Raw genomic sequence first — 23,067 nt, 5'->3', positions numbered from 1 at the left:
TAAACTTCCTAAAGGAAAACTTGACAATGCTTGTTAAATTCCCCTACTGCAATAACAATCTTTTCATACAAGAAATTTCTATTAGCTTTTTCAGGTATTGGAATGAATGGCCCTTCTCTCCTCTTCAAGCCAATACTGATACCTGTTCCTTCCTTGGAGATAGCTTTAATTTGATCATATTTAACAGTCCATTTGGTAGTAAGATTATTAACACCAAACAAGATTATCATCTTATATGTTACTATTACAGCCATTTCTTCTCCCGTAAGCAATAAATGTGCCAAGTAAATTTCATCCAAGTATATACCGCCATCAATGCTTTTCAACCAGAACTGACCTTGAGCTTCACGTTGAGAATATGGGCGCATAATACCATCGTGTGAAATATATCTTGACAATCTCACTTTATCTAAAGCATCAGTATCAAATACGGTAGTAGTATTTTTGATACCTTCAGTAACGTTTGAAGCCAAATCAAAGAACCCGATGGCTGTCTTGGTCGGAAGCCCTATAACACCCTTACCTAATCCTTTGAAGAATCCTTCAACTCCTCCCGACACAGCTCCTTCAATTGGTGCTGTAGCTATACCAGTAATTCCTGAAGATATAGATTCAACGAATGAATTTGCTCCAGCGGCAACTCCATATAAAGCATGCTTTGGCTTATTCTTTCTTAAGTTACGACGTCTTTCCTGGAACTTTTTATCCATAGTGACGACCGTAAGTCCTTTTGCTATCGATCCAGTAAATTTAGATATGGAGTCTGAGAAACCAAACACAGATTTCTTCAAGAAACTAGCACCACCTTTAGCAAATTCTATACCCAATTCTTGTGGTCTATCTGTCATAGACCAACCATGGAAAGGTTCATAGAATGCATCAAATGCTCCAGATGACAAATTTTTGAATAAACCCACTGGATTACCCAAAATATCAGCAGATCCTAAAATGTTATGCACTTTGTAGAAAAACTCTTGTCCATAATGTGTTTGGATCGATTCAACCAAGACTGGGAAGGGGGCTCTAAGGTTTTCAATGAAAAGTGAATTAAGTTGAATTGGTGCTTCATTTATATTTCCGATGGCCATAGTTAAGACATTAAAAAAGAACATCAATGTATTTTCCGAGGATCCTCTATCTTCAGCATTGACTCTTTCAGTACGAACAAATGAAATATTTGTAACGGTTGGTTGTAAATGCAAGGCTTCAAAATAAATATCTTCACCACTTGAGAAGCTCTTGGGTTCTGGAATTTTCAAATCGTCATCACATAATTTATCAACCTTCAACTTATTCCAACTGGCTCCTGGGAACTTGGCAAACTCCAATAAGGCAAATAAGAAATCTTCATCTATTTCAATAGACATCTCTTGCAAAAGCACTGTTGCATATTTTATAAACAATACACCATGTGAGTCATCCTTAACCTTACATATAGAAGCAGACAAAGAAGGATGATTAGTTAATTCTTTTCCGGATTTTGGTATAACACTTGGGTACACAACTATTGGAAATATTCCGCCGTACAATTGATTATCTACTTGAATCCACTTCAATTTTAAGGAAAGATTTTGATACAAGTCTGATTCGTTATATCGAATTTCCAAGCCTCTTAAGGTAATGTAGCATAACTCTTGCGATCTTGTATTAATTAAAGAAATACCTATTCCTTCAAATTTCGTTACTATCTTTCTGAAGTAATTGTCATCTTTTTCTATTGTCTCAAAGTTTTGAGACACATTCATACTCGAACCTGACTTTTCACCTGGTAATTTATAGATACTAACCGAGGCATCATAGTTTGAGATTATAAGTGACTGAGTAGGACCATCAGCAACAACATTTAAATCGACTATACATTGTTCAGCATTATCAACAGGTGGTAGTCTGAACGGCTTCAAATTACCAATCTCGGCTAAGTTAACTACTCTTTCTCTTCCGTGAGCTCTCAAAATTAATTCTTTTATGATCGCATTGGGATAATCGTAGGCATATGGCATAACACTTCTGCTAGGAATTTTATAATAAATTGGTTTGTATGGGGTATCGCTTTTCACTGTTTCACCCTTTTCATTCACATTTGGATCACTTTGGTATATATAAAAGTCTGCATCACTTGAGTTACGTATTGAAAATGGCCAGCTATTGTTTCCATTCTCAATTTGAATGAATATGGTAGCATTCTCCATAAAGATATATACTTTAAGAAGAATTTGACCAATACCTTCTTTAAAAACCTTCACGAATAATTGTCCAACATCGTTTATGCAAAAAGCGGAAGACCATGTCTTGGATCCATGAGCAAATTTCAATAATATATTTTTATGATCCAATCTTCTCAATGCATAAAGTGGAACCAATTCATTAGGCTCTATCTGAAGCTGAGTTGTGGATCCACTTTCAACAACCTGAAGTGGTTCATCTAACATATTTCTAAGAACATACCTAGGTGAAAGTGTAACAATCTTAGATAAGTTATATTTCCCTTCTCCTTCAGCTATAGAAATACCGATATTCATTTCCAATTGTCTATCCACTATCTGTGCTCTAGCTTCAGATGATTGACCAATAGCGTCAAAACTTATTGGCTGAGTCCACGTAGAATCTCCTGCTTTTATTTGGACTCTATTTCTTCGGTTATCATTTTTGTCAAAAGAAAACATTGTTGGGATTATTGGTAGTCTGGCTGATCTTCCATTGGAATGGGTTAAATTACCATAAACATTAAGTATGACGTTTTGTCCAGTACGGTTGAGAATAACATAAGGTGAATATACTACCACCTTTAAACTAGAACTCCCTGATCCTTTTCTAGGATAATAAATTTTAAGTTTTAATTCTTGTCCATCATTTCTCTTCAAACCTATTGTATCTTCTCTGCCAAAAACACCATCTTTCTCAGCATTAATAATCGCAAATTCAGATTTTCCAAATCCACACTCGACTGGTTCAACACTAAGTAATAATAAGCTGTCCAAACTAGCAACATGAACATAACGCTTTACACCCTTCTTGATATGTCCACTCCAATCCTTTTTATACTTTTTATCATATAATCGGTAGTTGAAATCAAATGGCAATAAATTTTCAATTTCGATCGGAGCTGAAATAATCAAGTGCATATGAGGATATATCTTTGCAAGAGGTTCATCATTATCGTATACTGCTTCTGCTTGAAAATAATAAGATGATCTATCATGTGCACTCATCGCGGCACATCTTAGAGATACACCCTGCAGTAATAAGTCCTTCCAAAAGAGCGAGCCGTCGGACCATTCATACGATGTAACAATCGCTGGACGAACTTTTAAGGCACTAGCATACACACATTCGATTGGAATAGACTGTGACTTTTTAGATTCAATTGTAAGCTCTCTTTCAGCACCAGATGCTTGGTCGATCATTCTGACGGCAATTGCAACATCAGAATCATTCTCAATTTTGACGGTTGATCTAATAAATATAGACTTCACATTGTCGTTTCCTAAGACTATTTCACATGATATTCTGTTATGAACACCATTAACTGGAGGATATAAAATTATTAAATATTCTCCTTCTTCAGTTGCTGAAATATTTCTCACATCTTTATACTTCGATCCTAATAATCTGAATCCTAAAACTCCAATATTATTATTTGTATCTAAATTTTCTCTAACTATTCTCCAATCCTCAAAAGCCCACGGTAACTTTTCATAAGATTTGATTATGCTCTTTGCCTTTCTGCTTTCTTCATCATGATCTGGCCAAACCTCTATATCGTAACCGGTTTCATTAATAATAATGTATGGATTATCTTGACCTCTTGGTTTAAGAGTCTCTTCAGAAGAAATTAAACTCATAATCTGAGATAATAATGCAACTGATCGAGAAGTCACTGTAACCTCTGCAATCTCTCTGGAAACTATTTCTATCAGCAAACTTTCCTTAGGAAGTAATTTCTTTGTAGCATAAATAGCAATCGGCCACGGCTCAATGAGTGGTTCCCAAGCAGAACATGAGTAGTTATAGATATTAACAAATTGCTCTATGTAAGCTTCAGCACTTAAGTCTGTAGACCAATTAATGGCTCTTACTTCAAAAGGCTTAATATTCATGTCTAAGACTGGCAATTCGTGGACATCCCCGATTAAGACAAATCTCATTCCACCGATGCTGACATTTAACTCTTCCCCTTTCACTACAGCTACTGGTTTATTGGATTCCAAATCCTTTTGGGTTACCTCAGCTGAAACTATTGATGTTATACTTGGTACGTATTGAGATAATTTCTTTTGGAATTCATCAGATAATGTCAATCCATTGCTTTCCTCCCCGTCTTCAACTGAGTCTGATTGCGCAGAACTATAAAGTTCGGTAGCTTTATTGAAAATGGCAAGAGCCAATCTAATATCTCTTAATGAAACTCTGACCAACATGGGATCTATTGAAGCTTGAATACTTGTCAAAAATGCTGTCGCAGTAGAACCTCGAGAATCATGAGCAAATGAAATTGAAAAATCATCAATGATTCTATATTTTGCATTATCAAAATCATTCATGACAGTTAAATACAGTCCGATCTTGTTTGCTGCTAAGGATAAGACATTTTGACTTGTTATTAATATCTGCTCCACTTTAAACACAATTGCCTCAGTAGCTTCATTTGTACCGTCGGCCAATAAAATTACGGAAGGATTTTTAACATTTATCGAGTACCCGATATTTGGCTGATGAACTTCGGGTGCAATTTTTGCATCTAAGTCATTTCTTATTTCATGAGATTTGTTATCAACTTCTAAATTTTTATCTACTCCATTAACAACTGGTTCCTCTGTTTGGAAAGCATCACTGAAGAAAGCCAGTAACTCAAAAAGGTAATCAAGCACCAAAATTGTCTTTGGACTATCTATTGTTAACATAACTGTTATATTCTTCTTATCTGGAGGTCCATAAGATGAAGCACCTAGGTAGAATTGATCTTCCCCGTTATCAATCATTGGAACCAATTCTGGGAATTTACTCTTCGTACCATTTCTGATATCTCTTATAGTAAAGGATTCCACTTTAAGATCTGATGAGAAATGTGTGTTCTGCATCAAATCAAAGTAGAATCTAATTTTCTTTAAACTGAAAGCACCAAGACGACCAACAGCTATGTTTTCAAGCTTGGCTGTCTTGTTATATATATTTAATGAAAAGCTTGGAGCTTGAAATAATAATTGGACTTGTTTATGCTCATCCGGTATTTCTATAGTTTCTGGATTCTTTGTCAAACTAAGAGATGCTTGTCTTCCTCGAAGAAGTATGGTATCATGTTTAACTACTGCATTTGCATTCTCGGCATCTTCTTCAATTTCTTCTAAACCGTCGGGTTCATCAACAATACTAAAAGCATTGGTAATTGAGCTGGATATCTTTAACAAGTAACTAAGCTGAAGTTCTGTGACATTCAATTCTATCTCTGGCATTTTACCTAAAATTTTGAATGTTGGCACACCTGGTACATACTCTTCAGAATAATCAATTTTGAATGAAATGTCCAAGTTATTAACTATTTCTGCAACTTGACAAATATCATCTTCAAAGTAAAACTCCGAAGAAAGACAGACTTTTTGAATACCAGCAGATACAAGGTTTTTAATTAATGTCCCATCCTGTTTAAATTGGTTAGAGATATAAATTTCACCCAAGTTTGAAATAATCTTGTTAAATTTATATTCTGGAGTTTCAATCAAGGTTGGGAAAATAATCGTTGGTGCATTGATAAGAAGATCAAACTTTATTTTATTGGCATCATCAATTTGATTTGCTTGGTTAATAGCCGCATCTCTGGCTCTATCATAAATCGCTTTCATTTTAAGGAATTGACTTAAAAATGATAAAACTCTATTAAATGAATGTTCAACAAATGTAATGGAAAGGGCACCAGTTTTGAATTCAACTAGTGAATTATATACATTAATGTTTGTTTCACGGTCAAATGTTTTATAAGTAAATTCAGCTAAATTATCACCATCCATACTGATTAGATTTCTTAAAGATTCATCACCTGTTCCATGATTCAGTTCATCGCGTAAAGTAAGAGCACCTAATTTACCAGTGACTTCCATTGATTCAGGAACAAGAAATACGTTGATGTTAGCGGTACTTAACTGAATTGTAGCAAGCTTTATACCATCTTCATTTAATACCATAATAATACGATCCAAATTTATATCAACGTTAATCTTCTGAGGAGCAACTTCATCATCTGTAGAATCATTGTGCTTTAACTCATCAGCTGGGGTTGCTAACGCATTTGGATCTGTAAAAGTATTCAACACGAAATTTAAAATACTTAATAATGACTTTCTCGTTATTACCAATTTCACAGTAGCAATATCCATCTTTATATCTTGATCGAATACTTCAATTTCTTTACCGTTAAATTCAACTATTCTAAGATTTCTCAGATAATCAAGTTTGAACAATTCCTTATCTGTTGTATCTGGCGATGAATCACCAAGATCATTAGACGATATTAATTTCTCAAATTCTGGAATTCCAGATTTTTCAATATGATCAATTAAATTAATATCAGCCAAGGTTAAATCAAGATGCATATCGTTAACAGTACGATAAAAGTTCAAATTTAAATTCTCCCCCACAAGATCAATTAATGCTTCAGCACGTAATGTATGAGCATCGATACATCTTGACAAGGAAATGTGAACTATACCAACATTGAAATCAAATTCAAACATATGTTGATTCTTAATTAATTCTAATTGTTTTGTATCTTTTACTTCCTCTACTTTTTTAAGACTCAGATCAGATGCGTTGACAATAGTATCATCAGAGCTTGAATTGTTATCAAGTTCTTCAATTTGATCATTCACAGCGGCTTCTCCAAATGCATTAAATAAACTGGATACCTCAGAATCAGCAGGTTCAAAATTAGGAATAGCAATTTCGATAATTTTCATTATCGTTTTATATTGGAAATCGTTAATAGCAAGATTAATTTGGGGTACTTCCCCACCAATTTTAATCTTAGCTAAATTATATGCATCAGGTAAGATTGAAATTCCTAATAACAACTTAATATTCAATTTATCTAACATTAAGGCTGCTCTCTCTGATTCTTCATTATGTAATTGCTCCATGGTATTCTTTATATTCGACCCAACCAAGAATTGAGCATCTTGTAAATGAAGACTAAATTTATCATACATCAAAGTATTTAATTGTTCCCAATCTTCATCAGTATAAGTTTCTTTAGCTTTGATTTCTTCAATCTTGGATTTATCAACTAAATCACTTACCACACTTATATGACCCGCATCTAAAATTGCCACTGGGGATTTAAAATTAGATGGTTCTAAAGGTAAGATAATTAAGGGAGCTTGTAAATCCAATTTAACATTTACAGTTTTATGTTCTTCCAAGGCATATTGTAAACCAATTCTAGTTCTACTAGTTAATCCTTCCATAGTTGCCTCTGCGGCATTCATAATGGCACCAACAGTATCAAGATGAGCCTTTGGTGGTGTGAAAAAACGAGCAATCTCTTCAATAAATATAGCATTATAGAAAATCGTCATTGACTTTAATTTACCTAATAAGATTGAATCAGCTGAACCATCCAATGGATTATTTTCAAATGAGATTTGAAAGAATGGATCATCTTTCTCATCATGTTCACCATGAGTGGTCGTATTTTCATGTAAGTGGGAATGCAATTGTTTAACACTAACAATGTGTTTATATAAAGTAGTACCGGTACCATCTTCAACTCTGAATTCTTGTAATTGGAAACAAGAAAGAAAAGAATCAGGACGTTGATAGACTTGAGCTGTACAACCTTCGAATATAACTTCAGCTAAATTACCTGATTCCTTGGAGTTTTTAATGGTTATACCACCTTTTTCTAATGATGCTAAAATTTCTAATTTAACTCTATCACGAGGTACATCTATGGCATCGGCAACTTCTTGATTTTCATCATATCCAATGGCATCATACAATGCCTTCTTTTGTTCCTCCGATAATGATAAATCCAATTGTTCAGGATCTTTCTCAGATGCATCTTCAGCTAAGGCCTTAGGATCAGGTTGCGTTGCAGTTGCTGATGATCCACTCCACCAATTTGAAACCCATCCCACATAAGTAGCATCGGTTGCAGCTGGTTGTTGACTGGTACTACTGGCGAGTATGGTAGGTAAGAAACTCTTTTCCTTTCTTATTTCTTGTTTCGTTAATGATCTATAAAATTTAATATCTTCGAAAGGTAATTCCACTTCCAAGTCATGCAATTCAGTTTTTTGATCATCTTTGATGGTATTAAGAAGTTTCAATTTATATAATTTGATATAAGCTTTTCTTTGATCTCTTCTTTTAGCGAATGATTCCCAAGTCCATTTATAATTCCGATCATGAATCTCATTTAATACGGATTCAGCAGCGAATTTAAACCATTGACGAGGATTTTCTTGTATACTTATTTTTGGTCTTAATTTTCTAAATTTATAAGTCTTTATAAACCAATGGAATTTAGATGCCGTCCATAATAAATCACGATATTGTTGAGAATCCAATTCCAATCCAAATTCTTTAAAGAATAATTCAGCTTTAATATGAGGGAAATTTTCAGTAGTACCTGCTTTATGAATCGTTATCTTCCCATTTCCAGATACTGGTTTTAATAAGTATTGTAAATGTAAGGCTTGACTTGCATTATCATCAAGGGATAATTTGAATTTATTTAATAAATCATCATAATCTTCAGTATATATGGTGGTTGAATCTGTATTCATATAACAACTTAAATTTTGTAATGTTAAAAGTTTTCTGGTTAAGGCTTGAGTTATGGATATAAAACTAGGTACCCAGGATTCATCAGTTGATACAGCTGATAATTCATTAAGAGTTAAACCAATCGAATATGGTACTTCAGTTAAGATTGAATCATCTTCATAACGAATATGAATATTTTTAATGGTGATTTGTAAATTATCGATAATTTTCGTTATTAAAGATTCTGTAAAAGTTTCATTAGCAGCGGTATCATTGGCAATGGATTGATTTTGTTTGGTTGCTTGATCGATAGTTTCTAAATTATCTAATTTATCAAATTTTAAATTCAATTCTCTCTTTTTATCTTCTTCTTCATCATAATCTTGTAATATAATAGGAGAAGCTAATAAGTATACATCTTCAATTATGATTCTAACAGGTTTCCCTTTAAGATTAGACCAAGGGATTTGTAACGTTAATTCACCAAGATGACCAAATTTAACATCAATAGGTAATTTAAATTTATCTAAAGATTCTTTCTTCAATCTTAAATTCTTAAGTTTAACATCTCCACTCCAAATCCCAATGTTTAATTGTTTAGGATCGAAATTTTCAATATAAGATCCAAGGAATCGATTTAAGAGGTTAGCAACTAATGATTCAAACATATTATGAGACAACTCTTTAAATCAATCAATGGTTCTGGTTTTCTTTCTCTTTTGTTTATTTTCTTATGATAAAGGGGGGGGGGGATGATAAGTCTAGATATATCTATGCATATATAGCGTTTGATTAAATTGATTTAATTGAGGAAAGAGAAAGCAATGATAACTAATTGATCACACCTTAAATGGTTGAAATGGCAGCAATTTTCACCCTTTTTAGGAGATCTAGTTTTGTTTTAGTTTACTCCTATTAAATGGCTATGTGCAGGTATGTCGCGACATAACTCAAGTTGACATGATATTTTCGACATACAAAAATGACAAACTGAAAACGATAATTGTAAGCGAGTGGAGCATACGAATCAGGTATTTCGAATCGGTATTATTATCATTATTATTATATTATTTATTTTATAATACTAGAAAGAGAGTTTAACTTATGATTATAGTTTGTTTTGGGTAGGGTTGTCAATTAAATCTAAGTAAGACTCGTGGCATATAGAATATTTAAATAGTATATTAACCCCTTAAGGAAGATTAATTAATATGAGTTGGTTATTAGTTAAACTTAACAATGTAATAAGTTTAAGGCTATGTAGTTAAAAGCTTGGGATTAATCAGAGATATTCCTTATTGTCAAACAAATATTTATTGCTTTATTTTTATTTGGTTGTTCCATTTGTCCGTTTGGTCCATCATTCTTTCGATGATTGTTTCTCCTGTTGATTTAATTTTAATAATAATAATAATAATAATAATAATTATAATAATTCTATCATTCAGTGATGATGATATAGGTGGAATCACTGATGGGTTAATTTTAGTTTAAAGGAAAGGTCATTTAAATGGTATAATAACTTATAAATAACCTAATTAGGCACCGCGGCTCCGGTGATTGTTTATAAAATCGTTACCGCAACTAATTTCTAATTTTGTGTTACATTTTACTTTTCTCTTATCGCCAACTATCAGTAGAGATCAGTTAAGACTAGTTAGTTGTGACTCAGCAATTAGTTAGATCAATCTGTTTATACTTAAAGAAAGGAGTTGTATAATATATAGATAGAATAATGATGTTGGGTAGTTTAGACTCAGTAAGGGGGATTCAGAGTGTAGTATAGACAACTTCTGAAACAAGCTTCGATTTAAACGAGTGTGTAAGTGTGTAGTGGTTATTGTTATTGTTATCAAGTTAAACTATAAAATAGGTTACAAAATCAGTAGTATTAATAGTAGTAGTTATTATGAAGATCAAAGACGAGGGGTATCACCACAAAAAACACAATCATAAACAGATCAACAAATCGATTAAAGGAGTAGTAGTTAACCATATGATAAACTAACTGTATAGTTAATTTAATCGAAATAACAACATATGATTTAAAAATGACAACATTACAACAATTCATAGTCAAAAATTATGAATCATCATTTAAGACTTTCACGTCTTAAAATATATAAAGTAAAAAAAATGTATTTTTGCCTTATTGAGAGTGTGAGCCAGTGCTAATTCCATTTGCCTTTACGTAAATTTGATTTTATTTATTTTTTTTGGGGAGTGTGTCTTCTTTTTCTTTTTATCTTCTTCTTCTTCTTCTTCTTTCTTCTGTATTACTCAATCAATCAATCAATCAATCCATCTACATCGGCATCTATTCATCTATCATCAGTAGGTATAGTGCATGTCTGATTGTTCATTTATAGAGGAATATCCATAACTTGCAATCCACTATTCAAGTGTGGTCTAACACTGCTGCCATTTTCTCTCTTATCTTATCACAAATCCCCCTCCTCCCTCCCCAAAAAAAAAATAAAAATCTATAGTGAGTGTAAAAAGACACGCTCCTCCCTACAAAGAAATCATACTATTCATCCATCAATATATCATTTAAAGTGATTCTTATAATCTAATAGAAGGATTAACCTAATCATATATCGATCTTTTAGTTATATTGAGACCAAACGGAATCGTATAACGTTGTTGTCATAGTGTTGTTTGTTACTGATTATTAATTGCACCATAAAAATCCTCACTAAAAATTTCTTAACTACTAGTCACACTACAACATTTCTTTTTTTTTTTCTTACTTACTGGGTTGACTCATAGTAAATTATATAAATACCGTCATCAATCTAATCACTATTACAAAGCATATAACTACGAATCAATCACTGTCTATACATCATCATCATTTGAAACATCTATAGTTTCAATATTATAAATCATTTGCTTTATTGTAAATTATTATAGTTTAAGTTAAGTTAAGTTAAGTTAAGCTGAGCTGAGCTGAGTTGAGCTGAGTTGAGTTGAGCTGAGGTAAATCATAAATTTTACCGCTTATCCATTCCACTAAATCCCCCCCAAGTCCACACAACAAAAAAAAAAAAGCTTTTTTACCCCCCGCAATCACAACATCCACACATCATCTTAACAAACTGTGTATACTGATTATATACAGGCCCTTGACATCATCAATAAATTTTACTTTGTTTGTTTGTTTGTTTGTTTGATACGGTACATATTCCTTTTTTATTTTTCTTTTGCTTATCAAATTAGTCATTTAATATCTTTGTTAAAGTCAATTCAATGTCAAATCCTCCAGATATACCTACATCTGGTCCAACTCGGCACCAAGTCGATACTCCATATCCAAATTCAAATATGATCAATACTAATAGTCATCGTCATACTAATGATATCTCCACCACTTCCACTACTAATACTATAGGCATTTATTCTGTTGGTCCTGAGATCGGTAAAGGCTCGTTTGCCACAGTTTATAAATGTTACAATAAAAATACTCATACAGCAGTGGCTATCAAATCAGTAGTAAGATCTAAATTGAAATCAAAGAAGTTGGTGGAGAATTTAGAAATTGAAATCTCCATTTTAAAATCAATGAAACATCCTCATATTGTAGGTTTATTGGATTATATTCAAACTGCATCTCATTTCCATTTAGTTATGGATTATTGTTCCATGGGTGATTTATCTTATTTCATTCGTAAAAGACCTCAACTTATAAAGACTCATCCTGTAATATCATCTTTATTAGAAAGATATCCATCTCCTGAAGGTCTGTATGGTTTAAATGAAAATTTAGTAATTCATTTCTTAAAACAATTATCTTCAGCATTACAATTCTTAAGAGATAAAAGTTTGGTTCATAGAGATATTAAACCTCAAAATTTATTATTATGTCCTCCTTTACATTCAAAACAACAATTTCAAGATGATCATTATGTTGGATTATGGGAATTACCTATATTAAAAATTGCTGATTTTGGATTTGCAAGATTTTTACCTTCAACTTCAATGGCTGAAACTCTTTGTGGTTCACCTCTTTATATGGCTCCTGAAATATTAAGATATGAAAAATATAATGCTAAAGCTGATTTATGGTCGGTTGGTGCTGTCTTATATGAAATGACAGTTGGTAAACCTCCTTTTAAAGCTGGTAATCATATTGAATTATTAAGAAATATTGAAAAAGCTCAAGATCGAATTAAATTCCCAAGTGGTAATCAAATCTCAGAAGAATTAAAGAGTTTAATTAGATCATTATTAAAATATAATCCTACGGAAAGAATCTCATTTAATGAATTCTTTCATGATCCTTTGATTGTTAATGAATTACCAAGTAATGATGTCCCATTAGAAACATCAACCAATATAGATGAAAACTTATTCATTAGTGAATATATTAGTCCTATTAAACCAAGTGAAAGATCTCAATATATTCAACCAATAACTACTTTGACTCCTTACAAGGAAGAATCAAAACCATCAACATCCTCTGATGCCAAACATTCACAACATTCAGATAAAATCCCATCATCAGCAAGTTCTTCAGTTCGAGATGAAGAAATTAAACAAATTATAAATAAAAATAGTCCTGCTCCTGAAAGTTCAATTCACCATAAATCAGTTCATAAATCAGTCATTAGAAATAAAGATGATATAATATTAGAAAAAGATTATGTCGTGGTTGAAAAGAGAGCTGTTGAAGTGAATGCTATTGCTGATGAATTAGCTCATGCTGGAAGTGGAGCTGTTGCCATTAATCATACAAACAGTGGCACCACTCCTGGTTCAAGAAAATCTCTGGCGGGATCTATCGGAAGTGTTAATGATTATACTAGTGCAGTACGTTATAGAAGATCATCACTGGGTAGTCAAAGAAGACCTAGTTTTGCTGATAGAAGAATATCTATATCAATAAGTCCTAGTAATGCCTTAAGTAAAGCCATTGGATTAGCATCGAATAAATTATTTGGATCTCCTACATCAGCTAATATTCCAGAAGAAGCATTATTGAATAAAATTAATGGTGACATTAATAATTATTCATTTTCAACTATTTATTCAAGTCCAAATTTTGCTGATCATTTATTACTACAAAAATTAAATTTACCTACTTTGGCTAGTCTTAATTTAAGTAATGGTAGTGATAAATTAATAATCAATGGAAATGAACTTGAACAACAACATCAACAACAACTTTCTAAATCAAAACAATTAACTGATGATGAAATTGTTTTACAAAAATTAGAAACTTTGGCTACCAAATCACATGCCATTAAATTATTTGCTGATGTTAAATTCAGTCAATTAATTCCAAGTCCACCATCCAGTGATGGATTTGATGATGATTTATTACATCCAAATGATATGTTGCCACCTACTATGATTAAAGCTATTAGTGAAGAAGGTGTAGCCTTGTATGTTAAGACCTTATCGATCTTGAATAGAGGTATGTCAATTGCTAGTGATTGGTGGTATAGTAGTCAAGCGGAACAACAACAACAACAATCCCAAAGTGATCTCAGAAATATGAGAAGTGATGCTTCTAAAGCTCAAATTAGAATTAATGATTTAGTACAATGGATTCGTGAAAAGTTTAATGAAAGTTTAGAAAAGGCTGAATTCATTAAACAAAGATTAGAAGAAGCTAAACGTTTAATCGCCGAAGATCAAATTAGTAGATCTTCTGGAACACAATCCAAAACTAATAATTCAGTATCTTCCAGATCAATTTCTCCTGGATTTGACGATGAAGATGATAAAGTTATGGCTGAGAAATTAATTTTTGATCGTGCGTTGGAAATATCTCGTAATGCCGCCGTGAATGAGTTAGTTCAAGAAGATTTGAAAGGATGTGAATTAGCTTATGGAACTGCGATTTGGATGTTGGAAGCATTAATCGATGAGAGTGATTCTTATGGAGATGATAAAGAGAGTAAAGAACAAAAATTAGATATTCAAGATAAAGCTATGGTTGAGAAGTTTATCGTCAGTATTGGTAATAGATTATCTGTTTTAAAGAAGAAATTGGAATTAATCTAATTAAATCAATCATCACCACTCATTTTTTTAAAGGTATTTTTTTTTATCATTATTATTATTATATTATTATTATTATTATTCAGGTTTCATTTTATTTTTACTGTGTTTTTTATTTACATTATTATACTTTTTTTTACAATTTTAGGTTTGGTTCATCCGTGATTGAAAGAGTGTCACAAGATATATGAGAGTTTTATGTTTTATTTATTTATTTATTTATTTCACAACTACTATTTATCATATTTTTATATCATTATTATTATTATTATTATTATTTTTATTGGATTTAGAGAATTATTTACGGAATGCAGAATTGCAAATACATGCAAGATTGTTGTATATGATACAACAATATGGAATTCATTCAACAGGTTTGTGGCTGGTAGGTTGGAGATATTATTATAGTTATATTCATTATTTATCGGAAGAATATATATTTATAAATTATTAATTATATTATTACATAAATAAATAAACAAACAAAAAGAAAAAAAAAGAATCAATATATATATTTATTATTATTATTACTATACAAACTTATACTAAGTAGAACTATTCTTATTATGATTTACCCTTTGTTGGAAGGGGAGTAGTCTTTGCTGGTTGTTTAGCAAGTTCAACTTCTGAATTTGAAAATAACCAATTAACAGTATTATTAATATAATTACAAGTTTTATTAACCGTAGAAGCGTCATCATTATCATTTAAAGCTTTGAAACTAATCTTATCAATACAAAGAGCCTTTTGAATCAATTCCCAACGTTTTAATTCAAAATCGACATCTTCATTATCGATCTTGAATCTATATTGAGAATACATTCTTTGTTTCATACGATTTTCATCAAAATTACTAATGGATTCATCATTAGTATAATCTTTTGGATTAACTTTTTTAATATTACAATGTAAAGCAAATAATGGGATTTCTGATGAACCACCGAAATAATGAGTTTGCATTTCATCAATTAATTCAACTTGATCATATCTATCATCAATTTCATCATCGAAATTATCAATGAATTCATTATGAGTACCAGCAATCTTTTTCTTCTTTTTATTCTTAGATTTAGGTTTCCTAGCACTGATTAACTTGGAAAATTTAGCATAATTCTCATTTAAGAGTTCATAATCTATAATAGGATCCTTTTGACCCATGGCCATTCCATGATATCCATTTTCATCAAAATATCCAAGAGTTTGAATATAGGAATGAACTTGATAATATTTTGTATTGGTTACAAATGCTCCCGTTATAAATGTATCTTTATCACCTTCACCTAATTCTCCAAGACTAAATAATCGATAATAAATTTGTGGACCATAAAGATTATAATAAAGTGTCATTAATAAAGATTTACCATGAGTACCTTTATTATAAACAATTTGACCTGATTCAGTTGATAAATCTGGTATAGTACCTAAATATTCATGATAATTATAATTTTCAAATTGTTCAATATTAGTTTCTGTTTTAAATTCAGCATTAATTAAAGGATATCTATTCCATCTAACTCTTACATCTTCATTAACTGGTTTTTGAGCAATTTCATAATAAATAGGACTTAAAGATCTTTGCCAATAATCAGGCCAAAGAATTAATCCATTTTTCTTATAAACTTTGGAATCAAATACAGAATCAGGATTAGTTACCGCAATATTATCTGAATCTAAAAATAAGACATGTTCAAATGTACTTATAGCAATAGCAATTGATTTTAATTGATAACTTCCAATACTAATTCTTGAAACCACATGATGACCTAAAACATCGGGTATAACCACACATCTGGCATTTAATTTAGGTAAGATTTCATTACACATTTTATATTCATTATTATAATCTTGCCATTGGGGTAAGATCAATTCAATAGGTAATTTAGATCCATTATCTCTTAAATGTAAGATTGATAAATATGATAACCAACTGAAGAATCCTCCTCCAATTAAAACTATCCCTTTTGAATCCTTTTTAAATGTTACAGGATCCAAATTAGTAGGTAATTGACGTAAAACATTAGCATGATTAACTTTAATTTGTTGAATATTATAATCTGTTATATTGGCTTTCCCTAATAAAGATTTTTTGGAATAAGGATTGTTCTTTTTAACATTATTACTTTTCGAACTAGGAGAATGATCACCTTCAGGTTCATAACTACTTTCATCATCCTTTTTATCATCATCTTCTGATTCTTCCCTTTTAGTATATACAATCAATTCTTCACCTTCAGTAATATTGAATTTATTATCAGTAAAGATAGTAAAGACATGATTCCAAAAATCATGAACTTCATTTGATTTAACAAATCCAATATTTGGTTCATTAAGGATTGATTTATGATTAGTAGTGATTGAATCTTTTAATAAACGATCATTTAGTACTTGTTGTTGTTTACTATATACATAGGTGATATAATGCTTACCGATCATAGGTATACGGCTTAAGATGGATTTGGTAGGATCTGTAAATTCTGGTTCTTGGTTCGTTTGGGATTGTTGTTTTTGAGATTGAACAGGTAAGCCGTTCAATGAAGAAGAAGATGATTTTGAATTTATACTAGGTTTGGTCGGATTCAATGCAGAAATATCTGGAGCTGAAGGGGTATTAACTAATTTTGGTTTATTTTGATATGATTGATGGTTTGATAAAGTATATTTGGCAAAATCTTCTACAAAGTCGGCTTCATTATGAGTTAAGATATATGGTAGAATAAATATGACGAATAATGCCGATGACACGATGGCTGTTATTCGATAAGTGCGTCTTGGTAATGACATTGTGGGTATTAAAAGTTGGTAAAGGTGGCAGTGGATCTGACAAGGGAAGATTGATTTTAAATCTGATTGGGGACAAGATCTGACTAGATTGAATAGATCATAAAACAAAGGGTCTGAAGTAGCGATGAATGGAAATCTATAATAGGAACCTGTTTCTATTTATAAATTTGCAGTTGAAGTAATGGTTGATACAGAACGCTCTATATTAAACCAATATGATTTGGTATGATTTGATAAAGGATGAATTGAAAACGAAGTTGGTTAAACGATTGAAAGAGGAGAAAGATGACAACAGACAAACAAATAAAGAATTGAAATCATAATCAACACATTTCGATTTAATCACTATAAATTCAGACAGTCAGACAGACACTGTATAAACTGTAAAAATAAAAATTAAAAATAAAAATTAAAAAAAAAAATTAAAAAAATAAAAAAAAATTAAAAAAATAAAAAAAATAAAGAAATTAAAAAAAATAAAACTTTAATTAATTAATGGGCTTGTTCATTTTTTTAAGCATCATCACTATGGCTACAGCTCAGTGTACGATCAAAGCTTAACTTCAAAATAACCAGGTATATGTATTTGGGTAATAGATCTAAGGACAAACTCCTTCTAGTTTACAGATCTTATAGTCTTAAATTTTGTAGCCCATACTATAAATGCAAAATAAATAAATTTCTAAGCTTAAAATTCATTGGACATACATCAATCGTTTCAGGTTCATTTCAATTCAATAATGTTGTTCTTTATAAATCGGAATTTTATTGTAGCGTGAGGTCAAAAAAATTAATACGAACAGTGTAGAACAACAGAACAACAGAACCACACAGAAGTGTACATGAGAAATACGTGTCTATCTTTGTTATTGTCATTGCTACCACTATTGTTCAAATATTGACAGATTTACATTTATAGTGATAACTATACCTCGTTAAAATCTTATCAAGGAATATGTTAAAGGACGCCTATAATTTTGCACTATCTTTTGAATATTTCCTTTCATCATTCTGCGTTAATATCTATCCTCTCTCCCTAATGCTTCTTAATCTTCCTCCTCCCCTCCTTCATCACCCCCCTACGCATCCAGTCCCAAAAACTTTTGTGTACAAAATTTTAGCATGAGTGAGCGCACTTGCATTGTAACCCGTAAGATTATTTATCCAGGAAATTATTTTTTACGGCATCCCCCAATTTGATAGTAAGAATTATGATGTACTATGCACGTGTAGACCGAAGGTTGATTTTAATTCGGTCATCCTTCAGGTGTTTGAATATATATTTATGACATAACTGCACCCTTTGAAGAAATAAGACATTCTTGAGAGCCGGTCTGTCTGAAAGACGGTCTGTCTGAAAAGTAGTGCTGTTGAGGTTTATGGTATACATAATTTGTTAATTGAACCACCCAATTTCATTCTATTAAATTATGGCTTAAGATAACCTATTTCGTATCAAACAATACATCATTGTTACTATTTTAAATCTTACATCTATTGAAGCTAAGCAAAATCAAAACAAACAAACAACATTAATATATAAAACACGAATTTCGTAATGTAAATAAAGTATAAACAATAAAGCACTATTTTTAGAATGTGTGTAAATTGTTCATTATCTAACTTGTAAATTAAAAATTAAAAAAATCTCTGACAAAAAAAAAAATTAAAAATTAAAAGTCGTATAAAGAAAACAGAATTTTGTTAGTGACATAATTTTTGCAATCTCTTTGTCGCGTACATTTGTTTTTTTTTAGTTTGGTCTCGTATAATAAACCTACACTGTTAATCTTATCAATGGTCCATTGTCTTAGTACCTATATATACACATTGTTTATATTACGATACTAAAAACCATATATTAAGCGAAACATCGTAATATGTTATATGTTATCTATCATCATGATCAACACCTTCCTTAGTTCAATATTTATCTTATGCCCAATATACGATTCAACCACAAATAAATACTTGCCAAGGCATGAATGAAAGTATCAACTCATTTGAAACTCCCCCTTGATCTTACGAATGCTTATCTTATCAAAACCTTCTATTTCTTATTATCAATAATATCTTTACTCCTGGTCTAACCACAGAATTATTATTTAACTAAACCTAAAATATAGTAGAAAAAAATATTGATATTTTTGATGTATGTTTGTTTTAAATAAATATATATGTGAATCGACGTGTTTTTTATTTTTGGAAAGTGGTTCCCCTTTGGGAATAGAACATATATTAAATCGTACATAAACATACGTAACCACGTTATAAAGTCAATTTTATATTTAACTTTAGAATATATGACGTAAGTATAATCATATTTAGATATGAACTAACGTTATTATCGGTTTTGAGGTTTAGGGGCAATTGAGGTTACAACTTACATCATCGATCCCCTGGTCGATACAATCTTAAAACAAATCTTTTCGCGTACGACTTTGTCGAAAATAGAAAAATATGACAAAATTTAATTTGCGACAAATGGGATTGAGAAAAAATGACAAATCGAAAACTAAAAATTCAAATGACATAATGAAAAATAAAAGAATGATTTGCATTTTGAAAGTTTAAACAGAATCATTCAATTATTAATTGATCCATCAATTATCAATTCAATCCCATCAATCAACAGTTTATATAAATCATGTCGTGTGAAGACGAGCATTACCATCCCCATAGTCATTCTCATAGTCATTCTCATGGTGATGAAGATGAAGATGATCATTCCCATGGTCATAGTCATAGCCATTCTCATGGTCATTCTCATATAGCACCAATTGCAACCAATGCATCACAATCATTATTACCTCGTATTGATTTATCTAAAGTAACTGGTTTGAATTTATCTAATCCTCCATGTGAATTGAGTCAGATTTTTCGAACTCAAGATTTAAAATATCATTTAAAACCAATTATAAAATCAGATGATAATCATGAATTAATTATTCATATTCCCTTTTTAGATGGATCAACCAAATTATTCTCCATAATTCTAAGAACTAATGGGGATTTATATTGTCCTAAGATGATTAAATTATATAAGAATGATAAAACAATTGATTTTAGTGAAATTGAAAATAAAAAACCAACATTTGTCATTAATCATCCTCATCTTGGGGTAATGTATAATGATGATGAAACTTCTCAGGATATTATGCCTGAGAAATTAGAATCGGATGATGATTTTGTTGAACACCTTTTACCTCGACATTTATTCACTGGTGTTCATCATTTAACCATTTATATTGCTAGTAAATATAAACAAAATGATGAACAAGAAGAAGAAGAAGAAGACGATAGTGAACCTGATAGTGATGATGAAGATGGAGCTAGTCATTTACATTATATTGAATTAAGAGGAGAATTCACCTCATTGAATAAAAATCCAGTTGTAACTTTATATGAACTGGCTGCAAATCCAAATGATCATAAATTAAAATCAGATAATTTACTTACTAATAATTTCACCATTGGTTGAAGATTAATTCTGGAAATTAACTTCATCCAACTCACAGATAAAATAAATAAAAGCTCATTGCTATTTAGATACCATTATTATTACATCCTAGCTTATTTTTGAATGTTTTACGTATAGTTTTTATATTTAAATAAATGTTTTCAAGAATGTTTTAGTATCATATTGGCGTGTAATAGAATTCAGCATAGTTATCTTACGATCTGTGAACTGGTTATAGTTGAAGTAATTAACATTTTAATAAACTAAAAAGTATATTTCAATTATTAAAGAAATCTATTACAACTTAAACATTTTGGTCAGATTTGGCTTATAAGTTAATTATAATTTTTAAGTTTTACGTTAAATTTGAAAATTTACTATATATTAGACTACACCCTTGCCGCAATAGATAAATTCTTTTATCATGACTATATTTATTAGTAAAATAATCCGTTATAACCCAAAATGAACTCATATTTTACAATCACTAATACTGTTCGTTAAATTAATATAATATGATGTTTTTATCTAATAGAATATTTTTGTCTGTCTGTCTGCTAATTTTACCTGTCTGGTCAACTGAAGTCCGAAATTTAAATTAGATTTTTCGGTGCAACCCTGTCAAAATCAGACCAAATAAAAATCAGACAGACAAAAATAAAATTAACCTGGTGATGTTCTATGTCGTAATACCCGACATTTTCTCATTAATGAATAATTATAAATTATGTCGGCTAATCATCATTCAACGACACTTCTCTCAGACAACTCCCTCCACCCACCACCACCACCACCACACTTTTTTTCTGTCTCCTTTGTAACCACCATCGATCGATCGACATTAATTTATATTATATATATTTCACTTTCTTTTCTTTTCTTTTCAATTGCTTTTTTAACTCTTTAGTACAACTCAATTGCTATTCAAGTATTATCTACCAAGTTATCCACCCCTATCATCATTTATAATGCCAAAATTAGTTTTAGTTAGACACGGTCAATCCGAATGGAATGAAAAAAATTTATTCACCGGTTGGGTTGATGTTAGATTATCTGCTGTTGGTGAAAAGGAAGCCCACAGAGCTGGTGAATTAATTAAAGAAGCTGGTATCCAAGCCGATATCTTATATACTTCCAAATTATCAAGAGCCATCCAAACTGCCAACATTGCTTTAAGTTCTGCTGATCAATTATATATCCCAGTTAAAAGATCTTGGAGATTAAATGAAAGACATTATGGTGCTTTACAAGGTAAAGATAAAGCTCAAACTTTAGAAGAATATGGTAAAGAACAATTCCAAACCTGGAGAAGATCTTTTGATGTCCCACCTCCAGTTTTAGATGATGCTTCGGAATTCTCTCAAACTGGTGATATTAGATATGGTGATATTGATCCTGCTGTTATTCCAAAAACTGAATCTTTAGCTTTAGTTATCGATAGATTATTACCATACTGGCAAGATGAAATCGCCGCTGATTTATTAGAAGGTAAAACTGTTTTAGTTGCTGCTCATGGTAACTCTTTAAGAGCTTTAGTTAAACATTTAGATAAAATTTCTGATGATGATATTGCTGGTTTAAACATCCCAACTGGTATCCCATTAGTCTATGAATTAGATGCTGCTTTAAAACCAATCAAACCAGCTTACTACTTAGATCCAGAAGCTGCTGCTGCCGGTGCTGCTGCTGTTGCTGCTCAAGGTTCAAAGAAATAGATGCTTTCATCTGTTTATGATCTTTGAATCCTTCTTAATAATTAAAACGTAAATTGATTTTATATTTATATATCTCTGATTATAATATATACTACTGATATTATCCCTCCATTATCATCCGAATCAATTGACCTCCCAAAACCAATTGATAATTGTAAATTAATTGTAGTTAGTACTGTAAAAACTGAAAATTACACAAAAAGTCTCATTTTTTCCAAACTGAAAAGAAAGAAAAAAAAAAAGTTGAAGAGAGAGTATCAACAAAGCGATTTCAAATATTCAAATATTCAACTTACCTTTCAAACTGTGTTTGATTCAATTCATAAATCAATCGATCTGATAACT

At 31.1% G+C, this 23,067-nt stretch overlaps 6 protein-coding genes across 6 annotated transcripts; 3 read left to right on the top strand and 3 right to left on the bottom strand. All coding sequences in view use genetic code 12, as the record gives it.

Annotated features, from left to right (window-relative positions):
• Positions 1-8: 8 nt before the first annotated feature.
• On the bottom strand, positions 9-9,425 carry VPS13 (membrane morphogenesis protein; the record flags this gene model as incomplete). Its single annotated transcript, XM_064904854.1, has 1 exon — positions 9-9,425. The coding sequence occupies one exon, from the start codon at positions 9,423-9,425 to the stop codon at positions 9-11; it is 9,417 nt and encodes a 3,138-aa protein (XP_064763810.1).
• Positions 9,426-10,162: 737 nt separating this feature from the next.
• DFJ63DRAFT_317802 (uncharacterized protein) lies at positions 10,163-11,104 on the bottom strand. Its single transcript, XM_064906861.1, has one exon. It carries the CDS (start codon positions 10,829-10,831, stop codon positions 10,649-10,651), a length of 183 nt encoding a protein of 60 aa, XP_064763809.1. The 5' UTR covers positions 10,832-11,104; the 3' UTR covers positions 10,163-10,648.
• A 980-nt stretch (positions 11,105-12,084) lies between these two features.
• Positions 12,085-14,848, top strand: ATG1 (serine/threonine protein kinase; the record flags this gene model as incomplete). Its single annotated transcript, XM_064905470.1, has 2 exons — positions 12,085-14,404; positions 14,444-14,848. 2 exons carry the CDS (start codon positions 12,085-12,087, stop codon positions 14,767-14,769), a joined length of 2,646 nt encoding a protein of 881 aa, XP_064763808.1. The 3' UTR covers positions 14,770-14,848.
• A 482-nt stretch (positions 14,849-15,330) lies between these two features.
• Positions 15,331-17,547, bottom strand: DFJ63DRAFT_311806 (alpha-mannosyltransferase; the record flags this gene model as incomplete). Its single annotated transcript, XM_064905843.1, has 1 exon — positions 15,331-17,547. One exon carries the CDS (start codon positions 17,545-17,547, stop codon positions 15,331-15,333), a length of 2,217 nt encoding a protein of 738 aa, XP_064763807.1.
• A 2,647-nt stretch (positions 17,548-20,194) lies between these two features.
• On the top strand, positions 20,195-21,028 carry DFJ63DRAFT_334070 (uncharacterized protein; the record flags this gene model as incomplete). The annotated part of the gene is made up of 1 exon (XM_064907967.1): positions 20,195-21,028. The coding sequence occupies one exon, from the start codon at positions 20,195-20,197 to the stop codon at positions 21,026-21,028; it is 834 nt and encodes a 277-aa protein (XP_064763806.1).
• A 947-nt stretch (positions 21,029-21,975) lies between these two features.
• GPM1 (phosphoglycerate mutase) lies at positions 21,976-22,722 on the top strand (the record flags this gene model as incomplete). The annotated part of the gene is made up of 1 exon (XM_064907966.1): positions 21,976-22,722. One exon carries the CDS (start codon positions 21,976-21,978, stop codon positions 22,720-22,722), a length of 747 nt encoding a protein of 248 aa, XP_064763805.1.
• Positions 22,723-23,067: the final 345 nt, after the last annotated feature.

Source organism: Scheffersomyces coipomensis (genome assembly GCF_036884675.1).
Source record: "Scheffersomyces coipomensis strain NRRL Y-17651 chromosome Unknown DFJ63scaffold_2, whole genome shotgun sequence".
Taxonomy (NCBI): domain Eukaryota; kingdom Fungi; phylum Ascomycota; class Pichiomycetes; order Serinales; family Debaryomycetaceae; genus Scheffersomyces; species Scheffersomyces coipomensis.
This window is presented reverse-complemented; position numbering and strand designations above follow the sequence as displayed.